The sequence below is a fragment of the Bidens hawaiensis genome, unplaced genomic scaffold (genome assembly GCF_021521415.1).
Source record: "Bidens hawaiensis isolate Kalapana, Puna unplaced genomic scaffold, B.hawaiensis_p1.1 tig00008096_1, whole genome shotgun sequence".
Classification (NCBI taxonomy): domain Eukaryota; kingdom Viridiplantae; phylum Streptophyta; class Magnoliopsida; order Asterales; family Asteraceae; genus Bidens; species Bidens hawaiensis.
In genome coordinates, this window is record NW_027491573.1 from 1,024,172 (window position 1) to 1,043,271 (window position 19,100).

A 19,100-nucleotide genomic window follows, 5' to 3' on the forward strand; every position below is an offset into this window, starting at 1 on the left:
TTCACTAATCTTTATTGTTATAGTCAACCGAGTAATCAATGGCAGGGTTCCTGTTTTTGACTTTGGCAAAAGAAATAAAAAAACCAAAGACAAAGTGCTTAAAAAGTTAATTGACATTCAACTGCTGGTCAAACATTTTTCTAACAAAGATCTCATAAATATGTGGATTTGCTAGATAACTACTCGTCTTAGTCATACTTAAATTTTATTTAATGCGTGCTGTTATTAAAATTTGTGATTACATTTCACTTTACACAAAATATATAGCAATTTACTCAACCAACAAACAATTAGTTCATACCACACGCTTTGATTTGTCATTTAAGTACCAATATATCTAGCAAATGCAAATCTTCCCTTTTCTTTTATTATTCTTGGTCAAACTTTGACTTTTTTTCATATTCACACCCTTTACATACGTATATTACACCCTATAAGTTCAAATTCTCCTTCATATTATCTTTCTTTCAAACCACCACAAAACTCCAATTAGTTTCTAGTGCCAAATACAACTTTTGATCACATGGATCCTAGACACCTTGATGATCATATGAGTGAAGGTGGCAAGTTTCCACAATGGAGTATACAAGAAACAAGGGATTTAGTGATGATAAGGGCTGACTTTGATTCCGCATTCTTTGAGACGAAACGAAACAAGTTTCTTTGGGAAGTTATCTCTACAAAGATGAAGGAGAGGGGTCATAATCGCGGTGTTGAGCAATGCAAAACCAAGTGGAAGAATCTTGTTAGTCGTTACAAGGTTCATTTCTCTTGATTCTAAGCACACATATATGCATGGTTAACAAGATCTAAAAAGAAAAAAAATAAAATAAAAATCCTTGTCTACATTGTTTGAACTTTTAAAAAATAACAAGAATCTAGAATCACCTAAAACAAGTTCGAATTTTGTTTATATGCCACCTAAAAAGATGTTAATTCTTTTGTTAACGAAACTTAACACAAAACATGCGTAGGGAATGGAACAAGAAGGTACCGGACAATACTTCCCGTTCTACAATGAGTTGCAAGAGATTTTCACAAATCGAATGCAAAGACTATTGTCAATGGAACCAAGAAGAGAATTTTCGTTCGACGACCACGAGGATGACAATGACAATGCGGAGAAGGCAAGTGGCAGTAAGAAGAAGAGAAATAGTGGTGAGAGTAGTTATAAGTTGAGGGAGACATTAGAGAAGTTTATGAAACAACAAATGCAAACAGAAACGGAACTAATGAAGTTGTACGAGGCGAGGGAGGAGGAGAGGAGGATGAAGGAGATGGAGTGGAGGAAAAGAATGGAAGAATTGGAGAAGGAAAGATTAAGGCTTGATGAGCAATGGAGAGAAAGAGAAGACCAAAGAAGGGCGAGAGAGGAAGCAAGAGCCGAGAAACGGGACACTCTTATTGCCACACTTTTAAACAAGCTTAGATCTTAGCTCATAACAATAATCGATCTTCATGTCCTCAACATTAAAACAATTCTTGGTCATAGTCATAGTCATATATAGTCAATCTTTGTCATGGGATTTATATACATCAAAACATTCCTAGTGAACACATATGCATACATATACACACACATATGATGGATCTAGCTAGGTGAAACACAGACTGTGCTACAAGAACAAAAAACAAACAAAAACTTAACATTTTTAATCAGGGTTAAATTTAGTTTCACGAAGTTTTAAAAATCGAATAACTTTTATAGACTTATAATTTGGTTTAAATGCATGCCATAATATAAAGAATTTTATCATTTTTAGTTAAAGAACAATGATAGCGATAGCTAATTATATTACTTGTCATATAACTTGGTACATGATATGTGATTATACAACATTATTATATGATGTGATTACAAATCATATGGTACCCGATACATAACATGATACGTAATATATGGATGTTGCAAAAATCCCGACTAGGTGTCGATAAATCGCTAATTCCCACCCTACTGATTAATTTTGGGTTAGTTGGCCAATTAATTAATCAAATGTCAAATCCGGCAAAAATTGTGATTAATCAGACTTAGTCGTCGTTTTATGGAGTGGTTCTGGCTAAAATCGGCGGTGTACGACGAGAATCCGACCAAATTCATCGGTTTCCAATGAGATTCTCACCAGAATGTTTATGTGTATATATAAACCTGAAAATTACATATAAAAATGTGTATGCGTGTATAAAATTGAAAATTATACATTGAAGTCCAATCCAATTAATCATGATTAATCTCTACTAATCTTTAGACCTCACTTCAACGCCCGAATAACGACTAGCAATTTTTATAACATTGAATATATGTGAACAACAACTATTTCAATGCCTTTATAAACCCCTTATTTCAACATCTTCAGGTATCTCATCCCAATACATCGATCAATCAAGCATGTAAACACATCTAGATGTGACATCTCAATGAGATATCAATCGTGTAAAATTAATTTCTTGGGTTGTAAAATGTTGGAAAAGAAGGGAACAATACTGTACACTCACCAAAAATCTTCCTTCCGTCACAAAAATTTCAATGCATCCGCATCTCTATTCACACGTACCTGGTTTTCGTCGGCACACAACTCCAAATTAAAAGTCAAAAAATATACACTCCTTTTCTTACTTTCATGTTATTTTTTTCTTATATAACTACCTTACATATATACAACGTCTAACTCATATTTTATGATCCTTTTGTTATAATGTTAATCTTGTTATTTAACGGTATCCTAAATTTTGTTGTAAGCAATCATAGTGAAGTACTAGTCGTTATAAAACTATACGAGTTCATGATAATACATATGCTATTCATCAAAACCTAACAAAACCTCTTTGAGAAGGAGTTTAAAACTCAATAGGTTATATATGTCCTATATATACACCAAATGGACTTGTGGTAAGTTGTAGCACATAGTTATCTTCTATATATACTGGATTAATATATAGTTGTAAATCGTAACGTTCAGGGGATTTAGGAAATGAATTTACACAAGTTCAATTTTGGTCTGATTTGTATATATAAACATATGTATGTTTTGCATCTAACTTAATAAAATTTTATTGGTTATTCGCAATGTTAAATATAATGAAAAATCTTTTAGAACAGTGAGCTAGACAATGAATATTGAACTTTATTTAATTTTGTTTATAACAGTGACACAAATGTTAACAATATTTATATACATTTTATATAAAAACTGTATTTAACAATAAAGAAAAGTTAGTAGAGATTAGAGATTATTGTAAGAACATATATAACACAAATTAACTCTCTAAACTCTGAAGATAAACTTATTATAGGCTGGTACATAATTCATCAACAATTTCATACACAAGAAGTTGCAGAATTTGTTGGCCAATCTCATAGCTTATTTCTTGTACTATATTATTATTAATATTATTCATCCAAACACCCCCTTGAAGTTCCACCATTGTTAGCCTACAAACCTCATTCAACACTTTGATGCAATAATCCTGATCAGTTTCTCTTCTCTTTAACTTCATTGACTTTTTCTTCTCTTTTTTGATATTCTTCGGCAATGAGTGGTTGCATCCACTTTTAATTCTTGACTTGTTCTTGCACTTCTTTGCATCTGGAAATCCATCATCAACTACTACTTTCTTCCTTCTCATCTTCAATGTCACCGAAGTACACACTTCCTCTTTTTCCTTCTTCACCTTCACACCATGACGTTGTTTCTTGATAGTAGTGTTATTAATATTCTTCATCTTCTTTATCTTCATATTATTATTATTGGACTTTTGTTGTGTTGGAGTCAAACCCATGTCATATTTGCCAAGATCATGCTCCCGGAAAGAAACAACACGGCGGTGAATGTGAAAACTTGGTAAGAAGTTGTCAAGAGAGCCAAGTGACTTGCTCTTTGCATGATTAATGGTGAGTTGGGTATGGAGTCAAGTCCCATAAGTCTTGCTACTATGCCAACTGGGGTACTACTGGTCATGTTAGTGTTGGTGTTATGGGTACTTTGGGATGGTACCGAGTCTTTCTTTGGGCTGTCGATATCGGAGGATGGATGAGTGGGAAGGCCGCCGCTGCAAAGGAAACGGTGGAGGACCGAAGAGAAGCATCCGTGGTTTTTAGATGCTTGATTGCTCATCATGTGTGTGTATGTGTTTGGAGAATTAGGAGTGAAGAATAAAATTAAATAGAGAGACTAGAATTGACCAATATATAGATGGTCGAGATAAATGGTTACTATTTTATAAAGTTATCCTTTATTATTATTTGTTTGTTTGACTCATTCGTAGGTATTTTCTTTAAGAACGTGTGGAAAGTCTTGATTGGGGTGGGTGTGGGTGTGGGTGTGGGTGTGGGTGTGGGTGTGGGTGTGGGTGTGGGTGTGGGTGATGCTTTAGAGCGTACTACGTAGGAGGAAGTAGGTATTTCCTACTTGTTTTTATTATTTTTTTATTTTAATATAAAGACATGTAAGTTATATATTATAATTGAAATTGTTGGATACCGACTTCATGAATTTCAACAAACCGTGTCATTTTATGTTCGTATTTGAATAAACAAAACATTTCATTTCATATTATAATTGAGGATTAACCGACCTATATAGCCTTTCTTTTTAAGTTCTTTAGTGATGTAAATTACTAAATTTACATATATTCTTTTCTTATTTGTTAAAAATATCTATTTTGTAAAACGTAAGTTTTTAATATAGTGAATATTGAATAATGGCTTTAGATTTTTCAACAATGGTTTTGAAGAAACACTAAGTGACCCCGGCAGATTATGGATAATCTTAGGGTTAAGTAGATGCTTCCCACGAGGGTTAGGTCCGGCAAAGATGGTTATTCTTAACCTGCAAAACAGACACCGTGAGGTCGTCACTGAGAAGGGGGGGTTCCTCCTTGTGACCACCATCCGGCGTGAGAATCAGACTAGGTTGCTCTGAATATAAGTGTATCTTAAGAGAAATAGCTAGAGAAGATAAGATAATGATACCGTTCCAAGGTGTTGGAGTATTTATAGCCGAAGGTAGGTTTCCAAGCAGGTACGGCCAGCTGTATAATATTCCTTTTCCACCAACTACGGGCTATGTACGTGCCACGATGGGAGTTGGTGGGTAGGCAGCGACTGATAGTGACATGGCCGGCTGTATACTATTCCTTTTCTACCAACTACGGGCTATGTACGTGCCACGATGGGAGTTGGTGGGTAGGCAGCGGCTGATAGTGACGTTTTGTACTAGAGCGTGCTCCTCCTCGTACTATTGTCGGTGAGCTGTCACCCTGTGATTGGTTCATGGGCTGCTTTGGTCAGATCTTGTCTATTTTGTCCATACCTTGGCAGGTATAGTACAAAAGATCTTCCAGAAGCGTACGGACTGGCTCTTTTGGGCGGGAATATTTCCGCCTTGCTCATTCCTTCAGGTGACATTGCTGAAGTATAAGAGTTAGTGCCTTATGCGTGTAGCCTTACCGTTAGTGCGGGTAGCCTTCCTTCTTGGCTTGTACCCATAGCTGCGGGAACAGACAGGGTACTATACCAAGGGAGGCTTTCCTACGGGAACAGCTGGCTTACTGCGTGTAAGGTCTTCTCTCTGAGCATGGTGGGTCCTGCGGGGCCAGTTAGTCTTTGCGCAGACGTATCTCTTCAAGGTGTGTCTTGCGGGTCCAACTGGGCTTTGCGGGGAACTACCTCTTCAGGTTTGAGAAAACATATTGTAATTTAAGAGATACAATATTGACCTTTCCTTTGAATCCATTTTATAAAGGGAAATTGGATTTAAATAATCTCACCTTTAATTGATTGACCAATAATAATCCCACCTCCGGTATTTCCCGCTGGCAGTCTCACATTTTTTCAATGTTTTTTGTTTTATAAACCAGTGTTAAAAAAACTTAACGGGGTTAAGTTTTTGCTGATGGGCTAGTGACGTGACATTTTCATTATCCGACATGGCTTTTACCATTTTTTTCCCCTCTCTCTGATTACTTACCTGGAATCCTCCCCACTTAACCCCCAAAATTATGTATTGAGCCCTAATTATCGATTGAATCCTCACCCACCATAAACATCAGTCGTGAAAGATTCTCAGCCCTTGGAGTTGATTCTATGGGAGATATTGTTGCCTGCAAATGGACTGAGGAAGATGAACAGTTATTTCTTGAAGTTGTGTACTCGAATAAGGTATCTTTAGAGAAAAACTTCTGGCAAAAACTTGCAGAAACGTTTCCTTCACGAACGAATCAAGAAATCGTTAGCTATTACTTCAACGTGTTCGTGCTGCAAATACGGGCCGAACAGAACATATTTGATCCGATGAACGCTGACATTGATGACGATGAGTTGCAGGTAAGTGACCGTTTGAAGAAGATGATGATTCATGTCCGGAGGAGATTCAAGAATACGGGTTTAGTGTTAAAAATCCAGTTTTTTATTATAATGTTATATGAGGTTTATGTTTGAGGATTCCAAGGTTTGGGAAGCTGGGTATTTTTCATTGCCCACTGGTAGCATGATCGAAGAAGTAATTGGAGTTGAATCTTGGAACATTGATGTTGCAGATAAAGTTAATAATAATAATAATAATAATAATGATAAAGGGTAGGATTCCACGTACGTGATCAGAGGGAGGGGAAAAAAAAGAAGTAAAATCCATGTAGATAATGAAAATGCCACGTCACTAGCCATATCAGCAAAAACTTAACCCCGTTAAGTTTTTTTAACGCTGATTTATAAAACAAAAAACATTGAAAATGTGAGACTGCCAACAGGAAATACTGGATGTGAAATTATTATTGGTCAATCCATTAAAGATGGGATTATTTAAATCCAATTTCCTTTTATAAATTCATTCAAATGAATAACTTAAATACACATTAGCAAAAAGTTCAAATATAAATGAAATAAAGAATAACAAATGTTGTACCCAGTCAAATTTTATTCACGAATTTTAGTTTTTCTATAATTACACAACAATTTACACCAATGCTACCAATCATTCTTGCTAAAGTGTGAGCTTTCTTTTATAACATTTAGTCAGGCTACTGACTCATTTGATCATCTTCATTCTGTCATTAGGATTGTAGTCATCATAAGTGAGAAAATCTCATGGCTTAACTTGAGCTGCTTTACTTTTTTTTTTATCACAAGTGATACTTGCACCCAAGACTTTTCTATTAATTTTGAATACAAGATTTGATTGTCTCATCTCAACCATCTAAGCTAAAAATCATTGACGTGTTGTAAAGTTGCATATCTTCTTTAATAGGTAATATAAGAAATTTGATTGCCTATTGTAACATCCCTAGTTTTGGATTTTATATAAAATTTGATTTTTTGGGAATTTAGGATAAAAGCGTTGTTGTAAAAAAAAAGTAGTAGACAAAAGTTGATCGGCTTGAAGCAAGAAAGGGGGAGAACAAAGTTTGATTTGTTGGTGAAATTGAAGATGAAATCCAAGCATTGAACCTTTGATCATCATTTTACTAACAAGAACTTGAGGTGAGAATTCCCTTGAAGCCTTAACTTTTGAAAATCCATGGTCGTTGATAGGTTAGGAATTGATTTGTCTAAATAATGCAGATTATACCTTGGTTAAATCGTGTTGGTGATGCCTAAAATCCTTTCTAGATGGATATGTATGTGAGTATGATTAGTGTTTTATGCTTCAAAGATATGTTTTTAGTTTGAATTATAATGGCTTAAAATTGTTAAACAAGTCGAGCTCAAACTTGAACAAGTTCAGGCTTTACTTGTTCGTTGACACCCAATTAATAATCATTAACTAACTTTTTCACGATGGCTAAATTTGTTAGAATCAACATATAACGATATGAAGAAAATTATACCATTATTTTATGATATTTCTTTGTACTAGAAGTAAAAATAAAATATTTTTCAACTGAAAATAAACACCACACCATTACAAATTGTCCACGGGAACTAGAAGGGGAATACAATTTTGTTTCTTTGCCTTTGTGACATTTCCTTTACAAGAAATTATAGAAGGGGAATTCTATAATTTAACTAAAACAAAAACCCTCTTTTTAAGGCCCGAAAATACACTATATAGCTCTATTGTTTGGCTGTCCTTTTCAATATGGCGTAATGATTGAAAACATGAGTTCTTTAGTAGACACGTGTTTGATCCTCACAAACAACACTTTAGGGAGAGCATATATGGCTCAATGAAGAAAGACCGAGATTCTTGTGATTCCCGGCTCTATCCTGATGACATTCGGATTTTACCATCAGTAGACCATCTGATGAAAGGGTTTTTTACTTGAAATTTGAAATAACTTGAAGACGATTAAAGGCTCAGTACAACTGAATTGGCCCAACTTGCCGTATCTTTTTACTATTAGATCATTTCCTACAAAATGCTTAGATAATTCATAATTATATGTTTATTGTTATAAAAGAAGCTTTATTATTTGGTCACTTAATGATGACGTTACGTGTCAATTTTAAGATCCCACCCTTTCTAGATCTCTCTCGGTCTCATAACTCATTCACGAGGAACTTTCTCCTTCTCATTTAGTCAAGTGAAAAGCAAAATTCATTTTGAGTAATCAATCAACATTATTATTATTATTATTATTATTATTATTATTATTATTATCACTACTTAAAATATTTATTTATTATTAATATTATTATTACTATGACTACCACCACCACTACTATTATAGACTAAAATCATTCATTGGGCCAAATGACGAACAACTAATATCAAGTCATGTCAAGTTTATTATTATCTTTTGTTTAGTTACGCTACCGTAATGAACGTATCTGAAACAGATCAAATTTGCATAGATACCGTAACTGAAACTGACTGAAATTTGCGCAGACTCATCGTCGTCAACGCTCGTTATTAGTAACGCTCAGAATTATCAATGCCCGGGTTTTACCATCGTCCAAGACCGACAACACTTGAGACCGAATAAACATCATTTTAAATATTTTATTTTTTTATGTGTTAACTTATTTTTCGGGTTTTACCATTTTAATTTACCAAAGTTGTTTACATCATATCAAACATATCGATTTCGACCTAATTTACATTGACTCGCTGTTGTAGTGCTTGGTTTTACCCATCAAAGTATTAAAATATAAAAATTAACCAATTGGGACTATATAATGGACGACATATTCACCGTATTGAACTCAATAATTAATTAATCTAACCGTAAATGTTAATACTCATCTATTTTTCTAATTTTTCCTTAGCGTTGAAAGTATATCATTAAAGTGGATTAAAAAGTATATCATTAAAGTTTACATATGAAATAATAAAATATCATAAACCAGGAAAGGAAGGGAAAACAAAGCATATTTGTTGACGGTTTTCTTTTCTTTCCGCATCTTGTATTGAGTATTAAATATTAATTAATTAATTAACTAATCACATCGTAACACTCACTATATATACACACACCACCAGACGGACGTTTCAAAACAAATATTCTCACCATTTCCACAAGCCACGTGTACAAACATGGACACCAGAATCGGTTCACTGGAATCAGCACCTCTCCCAAACGGCGACGTCGCATGTCCACCACCACACGGCGGCGTCACCGCCCTCCACCCCTCCACCACTCCCTTCAACTCCACCGACGCCACACTCGGCCGCCACCTGGCTCGCCGCCTGGTCCAGATCGGAGTCTCGGACGTGTTCTCAGTCCCAGGTGACTTCAACCTGACGTTACTTGACCACCTGATCGCTGAGCCTGGGCTCAACCTGGTGGGGTGCTGCAACGAGCTCAACGCTGGATACGCTGCTGACGGCTACGCTAGGTCTCGCGGCGTCGGTGCCTGCGTTGTCACCTTTACTGTTGGTGGACTCAGTGTTCTCAACGCTATTGCTGGAGCTTACAGTGAGAACCTGCCGCTTGTTTGTATAGTTGGTGGGCCTAACTCGAATGACTATGGGACTAACAGAATCCTTCATCATACCATTGGGTTGCCAGATTTTAGTCAGGAGCTTCGTTGCTTTCAGACCGTCACTTGCTACCAGGTATGAAAAACGTTTCGATAAAAAGCTCGAGCTCGAGCCTAGCCAGAGCCTAAAATGAAGCTCGTTTAGTTATTGAGGTCGAGCTTGAGCCTGTATTGGAAATTTGTTTACGCTCGTTAAGACTTAACGAGTTTTGTGTATTTTTGAGTTTTACTGACTTATGTAATTTTTCTTAAGATTGATCTCTTTTGGATTTTTTTATTTATTAATTTCCGGGGTGTTTATATGAGCTTCTAAAACTTGCTTATTTGTTTGTTAAAATCAAAATGGAGCTTTTCAAAATGTTTTACTTTTTAAAAAGTAAATAAGCAAATCTAAAAGCTCATCCAAAAACACATCTAGCTTGAGCTGAGGTTTGACTTATTTAAGGTATTAAGTGGGTGTTTTGAGGAGCTTTTGAAATTGCTTATTTGCTTGAAAAGCAAAGGCAACTTTTGAAAAGCTTCATTTTGAAGCTTTTGGAGTTGTTTTACCAAACATCTTTCTGTTTTTCAATAAACAAATGGCAAATAAACAAGTTTTAGAAGTTTACCCGAACACCCCTAAAAACGTATATTATTAATTATATAATAGAGCCGAGCTCAAGCTTGAAAAAAGCGACTCACGAGCTGAGCTGAGCTAAAGCATTAGAAAAAAACAAGTCACGAGATGAGCTAAAGCATTAGAAAAGGTGCTCGAAACAAAGCCAAGCTCGGGGTCTTCTAAGTTAAAACGAGCCGAGCTCAGACTTGGCACGGCTCGTTTACACCCCTAGGGCTGAGATAAAATATAATTGTAACAATATGGGTGTTATATGAATAATTGAATATAATTGATAATCGAAAGTTTTTTAAGTTTATTAGTAATTTAAATGTAGGCTGTGGTTAACAACTTGGAAGATGCACATGAATTGATCGATACTGCGATCTCCACTGGTTTGAAAGAAAGCAAGCCTGTTTATATCAGCATCAGCTGCAATTTACCAGCAATTCCGCATCCTACGTTTAGTCGAGAACCAGTTCCATTCTGTCTCTCGCGCAAGTGAGTTGTACAAACATATTTTTTCATTTTATAGACCTGATTAAGGACTTACTGATTTGATTTTAAAAAACTTTGTAGGTTGAGTAACCAGATGGGTTTAGAAGCAGCAATAGAGGCTGCAGCCGAGTTCCTAAACAAGGCAGTGAAGCCAGTGATGGTTGGGGGTCCCAAACTGCGTGTGGCAAACGCAAGCGATGCGTTTGTTGAAATGGCCGACTCAAGTGGCTATGCGGTTGCTGTGATGCCATCAGGAAAGGGACTGGTTCCAGAACACCATCCTCATTTCATTGGCACATACTGGGGCGCTGTAAGCACGGCCTTTTGTGCAGAGATTGTAGAATCTGCTGATGCGTACTTATTTGCCGGACCTATATTCAACGACTACAGCTCTGTGGGCTACTCTCTCCTTCTCAAAAAAGAGAAGGCAATCATCGTGCAGCCTGACCGAGTAGTGATCGCTAACGGGCCAGCGTTTGGGTGTGTGCTGATGAAGGATTTCTTGTCGGGTTTGGCGAAAAGACTTAAGAAGAACACGACTGCGTATGAGAATTACCATAGAATCTATGTCCCTGAAGGGCATCCCGTGAAGACCGACCCTAAGGAAGCATTAAGGGTTAATGTTCTATTCGAGCACATACAGAACATGTTGTCTGGTGAAACCGCGGTGATCGCTGAAACTGGAGACTCATGGTTCAACTGCCAGAAGCTAAAACTTCCAAAAGGATGCGGGTATGAGTTCCAGATGCAGTACGGGTCGATCGGGTGGTCGGTTGGTGCTACACTGGGGTACGCGCAGGCTGCAACGGGCAAACAAGTGATTGCTTGTATCGGTGATGGCAGCTTCCAGGTAACGGCACAAGACGTGTCGACAATGATACGGTGTGGGCAGAACACCATAATGTTTCTTATCAACAATGGCGGTTACACGATTGAAGTAGAGATCCACGACGGGCCGTACAACGTGATCAAGAACTGGAACTACACTGCTTTTGTTGATGCAATCCACAATGGGGAGGGCAAGTGCTGGACCAGCAAGGTATAATAATAATTAATTTATAAACAAACAAATGCAGTGCGGACCTACACTAAAGGTGTAGGTGGCGGTCGACCATGTGGAAAAAATATTTTTAAAGGTAAATATATGATAAAATCTCGATCGACCCCTATAAAAGTTTTACACCGACCTTCTTCTAACCCTTGTGAAATCTTTTTCTGGGTCCGCCACTGAACAAATTTAACTGATAATAATAATTATACTAAATGTATAGAAAGCAGCAAGTAATATGATATGAAATTATTAAGTATGAATGAACTTGTAGGTGTTTTGTGAAGAAGAACTTGTGAAAGCAATAGAGACAGCAACAGGGGAGAAGAAGGATTGTTTGTGTTTCATAGAAGTGATTGTGCACAAGGATGATACAAGCAAAGAGTTGCTAGAGTGGGGTTCAAGAGTCTCGGCCGCCAATAGTCGTCCTCCGAACCCTCAGTAAAATCTTTTGTCATATAATAACTAATTAAGTAATTATTAAAGTATGTCACGTGTCAACAATTATGAACTCTTTTTGTCATGTATTTCAATATTTGGTGTGGGATGCTGGAGGCTAGTTTAATGATATAAAGTTTTCGTCGTGGTCTTCTTTTTATTCATATCAGTCATTTTCATTCATGAGTTAGCTTTACAACTATATACCTATTAACAAATACGAAAAAAGTTTATTAATAATTCCTTATTTTATGCAACTTGTTTGTGATTATACATTTTTATAAACCAATTTTATGAGCAAATCATTTGTACGTTTTATGCTTACTAGTTTCTAATATTATAAAAATCACGTATTAAAACTTGTTAAGTATGTACCACCAGTGTTTCAAAATGTGTATCGTATATGAGCTAATAAAATTTTAGTCAAAATAATATGATAGTATATTTCAAAGCAGACAAAAATGAAAATGGTGAAAGCGTCTCAAACACATTTTCAAACACTGTGTATTTATATAATACGACTACAATATAAAACAATGTTCAAACACAAACACATTTTCAAACACTGTGTATTTATATAATACGACTACAATATAAAACAATGTTCAAACACAATGTTAACTAATATAACAAATAATAAAAAAAATTAACAGGAAACATTTTTTTTACGTTTTTTTTTAATTTTTTATTAATATATTGTGTGATACTATTATTATCTTTTTATTTTGAGTTAAGTGCCATTTTGATACCTGTGGTTTGTTTAATTACGCAACTTTAGTACAAATTTTGAATTTATTGCAAGTGACTACCTCACTTTTCTAAAACTTGCAATTTTAGTACCTTTTTTTAACTCCATTTATTTTGTTCGTTAAGTCAAGGGTACTTTGGTAATTTTATTTATTTTTTCTTTTCTTTTACTCAAAATTCCACCATTTTATATTTACTATTCTAACATAAAACCTCTGCTCATCATCGATCATCATGAATCGTTTCAAAAGATCCAACACCTTCACACACTGTGCTTCCCTGTACCTTCTTCAATGGCTGCCAAACCAATTAACCAAGAGGTAATTTCATATTCCAATTCATGTAGATAATTTTTAAATATGTTTAGAACTTGAATTTGTTGTGAGTGTTTATGCAGATTATATTTGCAGCAATTGATTCGCTGAAAGAAAAGGACGGTTCAAGACTTCAAGCGAGTCGTCGATCTCAAACTATATCGAATCCACTTATGGTTCTAGACTGGAGGATTACGCCACTCTTCTCCCCGATCAATTAAAGAAACCGTTTAATAACGGCGAGCTATAGGTGTTGAAAAACATCTACTTTCAGCCGGAATCGACCATTCCGGCGAAACGCGGCCGTGGCCGTCCTCTCAAAACAAAGGATCCGACTGTATTGGAGAGTCCGACCATCCGACCCAGACTGGTGTTCCAGATCTGGTTCAAACGGGGTATGAAATTGAATCATGTTAGGGTTTGAAGACATAATTGTTGATGATATCTAGAGGTTTCGTGATAGGGATTTTAGGGTTAATAAAGTGTAAAATGGGGGGTTTTTGAGTAAAAGAAAAGAAAAAAATAAATAAAATAATAAAATTACCAAAGCATCACTGACTTAACGGACAAAATAGACGATGTTAGAGAAAAATACTAAAATTGTAAGTTTTTGAAAAGTGAGATAGTCACTTGCAATAAATTTAAAATTGGTACTAAAGTTGTGTAATTAAACAAACCACATGTATCAGAATGGCACTTAACTTTTTTATTTTTTTAAAATTATTTTAGACCACCAATCAATCTTATCTTTTTCTACTTCAATATAATATCTTAATATTAACCCTTTTAAGCATAACCAAGTTTTGTATAATAGTCTTTGATATTGACTTAAAGTGTGCGAATTTGGAAGCATTAGTCCCGAATCAAAATTCAATAATTATTATTTTATTCGATTTTGATTGTAATTTGACAATGGTTTAACTCAAATCATGTCAACATAAAATATGACAAAAACATGTCAACATAATATAATTAGGGGGGAATTTGCAATTATTCTTAGAATAAAACATTAAAACAATTTATTAAAATTAGATCTTTTGGGTTTACATCGCCTAGGTTTGTCTCTAGCTTTTAAAATGGACATGTATATATGTTAGATCTTTATTGTTTGTTGTTCACTTAGTAGCAACTAGCAACATCAACATGTCTATGTTTATTGGTGTTACTTGGTAGTGAAATGAACATGTATATGTGTTTATTGCATGCTTGCAAGCACAAGTGGCGAAGTTTTTCGTGTTTACTTGGAAGGGAAATGAAGACGTCTATATATGCTTATTGTTTGCTTGGTTGGTTTATGCTCGCAAACACGAGCGACTAGATTTTTGGTGTTTACTTCTAGCAACTAATACATGTGTATGAATTTATTGCTTTCTCTAGAGTTGTGAACTTAGAATGACCACATCCTTATTGTTTACTTAGGGCAGACAACTTTAGATTGCATGGATGGCTGCTTTAACATTGCATTTTTTTTTTCAAATAAATTTGTTTGTCATGTCAAATATCTATATGTTTTTAATATTATTTTTTAATATTTTCGTTCTAGGTCTTTGAAATTGAACACACAAAATTAAACACGGAAATTAAAAACATAAGCAAAATGCATAATTTAAGCCAATCAACGATTTACACATTTTCACTAAAAAATGAATGATTAGAAAATACTAATTTGGGAAAAATCTCGAGTGACAAAAACAAAATTCTAATCAATGGAATTCACGATTTCATGTCTAATCAAAATACTAAAATGTTAATTACTTACATAACGATAATACTACTAAAATATTTATGAAAGATGGAGATACTTTTATGCCAGATTTTAAAACATTTCATTTGTTTTTAAGAATAATATAATATACCTGGATCACGTTGACCAAACTTGGACTTACAATGTTTCAGGCTCATTTAAGATGCGCATTGTTAGGGATTCGGGTATTGCAAAACACACAAATACAATATAATTTGCAAGAGAAAAAATAAACGAAAATGAACACACAAGATTTACGTGGTTCGGTATGCTGACTTATGTCCACGGACTGCAACTATGATACCTTTTTTATTGCTTTCTACCTCACTCGTGATGAGGAATTACATCTACAACGAATATATATAGAAAACCATAATATGGTTTACAACTTACTACCCAAGAAAACTAATAATGGACTTTAATTAAATAAACGGGTGAGCCTGCCATCGGTCTTCAATTTGATTAATTAGCCACTAAAGATGCCTTCTAACCCGTGTCCAATTAAGCCTCAATAAACCTAACACACATTTCTCGCTTCTCTTCTCCTTTCTTCATTTCACCATTCGGTCAAGCCTGACAATTTTTAACACGACCTATTTATACGACATTAAGACAAACAACTTCAAGCTTACTTAAATATACTTCTTGTTAGATGTGGGCAAACAAACTGGTTAATTGAACCGACCCGAAAGTTGAACTGAGTCTGAACACGTTTGAAACCGAATATGTAAAAACCGGCTTGGAACCGTATGTTCAGAACCGTTTTGTAGTTTTCTCCACCAAAACTGGTTCCGAACCGGTTAATCGAACTGAAACCAATCAAAACTCAAACTAAAACCAATCAAAACCCGAACTGAAATAGATAGTTCTGGTCAAGAAAAAAGTTTAAACCTGAACCAAAACCGATCAGAAGTCGGTTTTAACTTTTGTTAACAAAACCAAACTGGTTTAAAACTCACCGATTTGTTCACCTCTATTTTCTGTCATAAACAAATCGACACGTTTATGACATAGTTAAACGGATTAAAACATGCCTACCCAGACGAGTTATAACTCATTTAACTACTTAATAATAATCCTCTAATTCTCAAAAATATGTTCAAACTTCTTTATTTAACCCTAGTCGCAGATCCATCTACTTCACTCGACCTCATCGTTCGTACCTCCACCAACATAAACACAGTTCCAATCGTAGTTGCAGGTATGTTAATGAGAAATTGATTTGACTCAATTGACCATTAACCCCAGATTCTCATGCCTTTGCTGTGTGCCTGTGCAATCAAACAACTCTTCTTTTCAAAACGTCTCCTTCAAATTCGACACCTTTGTGTCATTAACCCCCAAAACGAACCACCAATTCACCCACACATATTCAAATCAGCTCACAAATTCGGCTCCTTTCGAGTCGGCGACTCCACATTTTACAACCTCATTCACAATTTCGCAAAATCAGGAGACTTATTATCTTTAGAAAATGTTTTTACCCAAATGAAACATGAACAAAGAGTCTTTATAGAACCCCTTTTTATCATAGCGTTTAAGGCTTACGGCAAAGCCAACAAACCCGATAAAGCCCTTGACTTGTTTCATAAAATGTGGGTCGAGTACCGATGCACGCCAACTGTTCGATCATTTAACTCGGTCGTTAATGTAGTTATACAACACGGTTTTTTCGACAAGGCGCTAGATTTCTACACTTGTGTTGTTATACAACAGAAGCGTGTGTCGCCGAACGCGTTGACGTGTAATTTGATTATTAAAGTGTTGTGTAAATTAGGATTGGTTGATAGAGCTATTGAAATGTTTAGGGAGATGCCGTTTAGAAAATGCACGCCGGATGCGTTTAGTTATTCTACTTTAATGGATGGATTGTGCAAAGAAGATAGGATCGATGAGGCGGTTTGTCTCCTTGACGAGATGCATGTTGAGGGTTGTTTCCCGACTGCGGTGACGTTTAACGTTTTGATCAACGGGTTATGTAAAAAGGGTGATTTGGGTCGTGCGGCAAAGATTGTGGAGAATATGTTTCTTAAAGGTTGTATCCCGAATGAAGTGACGTATAACACGCTTATTCATGGTCTTTGCCTACAGGGTAAGTTAGATAAAGCAGTTAGTCTTTTGGATAGAATGGTTAGTAATAAATGCATTCCTAATGATGTTACGTACGGTACGCTATTGAACGGGTTAGTGAAACAAGGGAGGACTGTTGATGGTGCATCTGTGTTAGCCTCCATGGAACAAAGAGGGTATAAAGCAAATAAATACGTTTATTCAACGCTCATAAACGGTTTTTTCAGAGAGGGAAAACCCGAATTGGCATTGAAAATATGGAAAGATATGATTAGTAATGGATTAAAGCCGAATATTGTACTTTATAGTACTCTTGTAGATGGTTTATGTCGAGAGATGAAACCCGATAAAGCTAAAGATATTATAAGTGAAATGGAGAAGATGGGTTGTAAGCCGAATGCGTTTGTGTTTAGCTCACTAATGAAGGGTTATTTCAGCACAGGAAGTACCGATAAAGCCCTTGATGTTTGGAAAGAGACTGTTGGTGTGCGAAATGAAGTTAGTTATAGTGTAGTTATTCACGGGCTCTGCAGTAACGGGAAAGTAAAAGAAGCGACGAGTGTTTGGGAGGATATGCTGTCAAAAGGGTATAAACCTGATGTTATTGCTTACACTTCAATGACTCACGGGTTATGCAATAACGGGTTTGTGGAAGAAGGTTTAAAGCTTTTTAACCAGATGTCATGTGAAGCTAAGCCTGATGTGGTCACTTATAATATACTTATAAATGGTTTGTGTAACAACGGTTGTGTTTCCCGTGCTATTGATCTGCTAAACCGCATGATTGATGACGGGTGTGATCCCGATCTGGTTACATGCAACATCTTTTTGAAAACATTGAGGACACAAGTGGTTTCGTTAGAAGATGGGAGTGAGTTTCTTGAAGAACTTGTGATTCGACTTCATAGGAAAAACAGAGTTGCGGGGGCTTGTAATATAATTGAAGTGATGCTTCAAAAGTATTTTGTACCGAAAGCATCCACTTGGGAAGCTGTTATTCAGCAAGTTTGTAAACCAAACAAGATTAGAGCTGCTATTGATAGATGCTGGAATAATGTATATGTTGGATGACACTTTATTATACATGATATTGAATTTATTATTGATTGTTGTAAAATATAGGTGTTTAAAGTGCAATGCAAACCATGTAGAAGCAATTCTATTTAACTAAAACATGTTACTTGGTTTAAAGAATCATTATGCCCTGTGTGAGTAACTGTTTTTTGTGTCTATTTTTTACTGTTTGTTTGCTGTATTTTTACAGAAGGTGGTTCTTGGAATAAAAAGGTTGAGGCAATATTGTTTTGAGACCTCATGACTTATCTTTGTTATTATATCAAAGGCCCAAACAAAACAAAAGATAATGCTCTCTTCTTCGCTCTGCTGCCCACCCAATCCTTGGTTCCTGTCAATCCAACCAACCTCCTCTCTCTTTCCCGCCAGCCACCGGCTTCACGTACTCACACAATCAGACGCTGAATGTTCCTCGATGCCCAACCACGTTGCAGTGGTCATGGATGGAAACAGGAGATGGGCTCGGGCCCGGGGATTAATGCCTGAAGGGGTTTACTTGTCCGGTGCACGATCTTTGAAGTTGTTTGTGGAGTTGTGTTGCAAGTGGGGAATCCGGGTTGTCACAGTCTTCGCATTCTCATCTGACAACTGGTTAAGACCCGAAGTATATATGTTAATTTACTATATCTTAATTTAATTTTATTATTCTGGTATGT

At 35.8% G+C, this 19,100-nt stretch overlaps 3 protein-coding genes across 3 annotated transcripts; all 3 read left to right on the top strand.

Annotated features, from left to right (window-relative positions):
• The first annotated feature begins 305 nt into the window (after positions 1-305).
• On the top strand, positions 306-1,493 carry LOC143636988 (trihelix transcription factor GT-3b-like). The gene is made up of 2 exons (XM_077104460.1): positions 306-760; positions 975-1,493. The coding sequence occupies exons 1-2, from the start codon at positions 524-526 to the stop codon at positions 1,434-1,436; spliced, it is 699 nt and encodes a 232-aa protein (XP_076960575.1). The 5' UTR covers positions 306-523; the 3' UTR covers positions 1,437-1,493.
• Positions 1,494-9,418: 7,925 nt separating this feature from the next.
• On the top strand, positions 9,419-12,646 carry LOC143637036 (pyruvate decarboxylase 1-like). The gene is made up of 4 exons (XM_077104507.1): positions 9,419-9,992; positions 10,849-11,012; positions 11,091-12,048; positions 12,332-12,646. Exons 1-4 carry the CDS (start codon positions 9,471-9,473, stop codon positions 12,500-12,502), a joined length of 1,815 nt encoding a protein of 604 aa, XP_076960622.1. The 5' UTR covers positions 9,419-9,470; the 3' UTR covers positions 12,503-12,646.
• A 3,757-nt stretch (positions 12,647-16,403) lies between these two features.
• Positions 16,404-18,497, top strand: LOC143636989 (uncharacterized). The gene has a single exon (XM_077104461.1). The coding sequence runs from the start codon at positions 16,555-16,557 to the stop codon at positions 18,439-18,441; it is 1,887 nt and encodes a 628-aa protein (XP_076960576.1). The 5' UTR covers positions 16,404-16,554; the 3' UTR covers positions 18,442-18,497.
• The last annotated feature ends 603 nt before the right edge of the window (positions 18,498-19,100 follow it).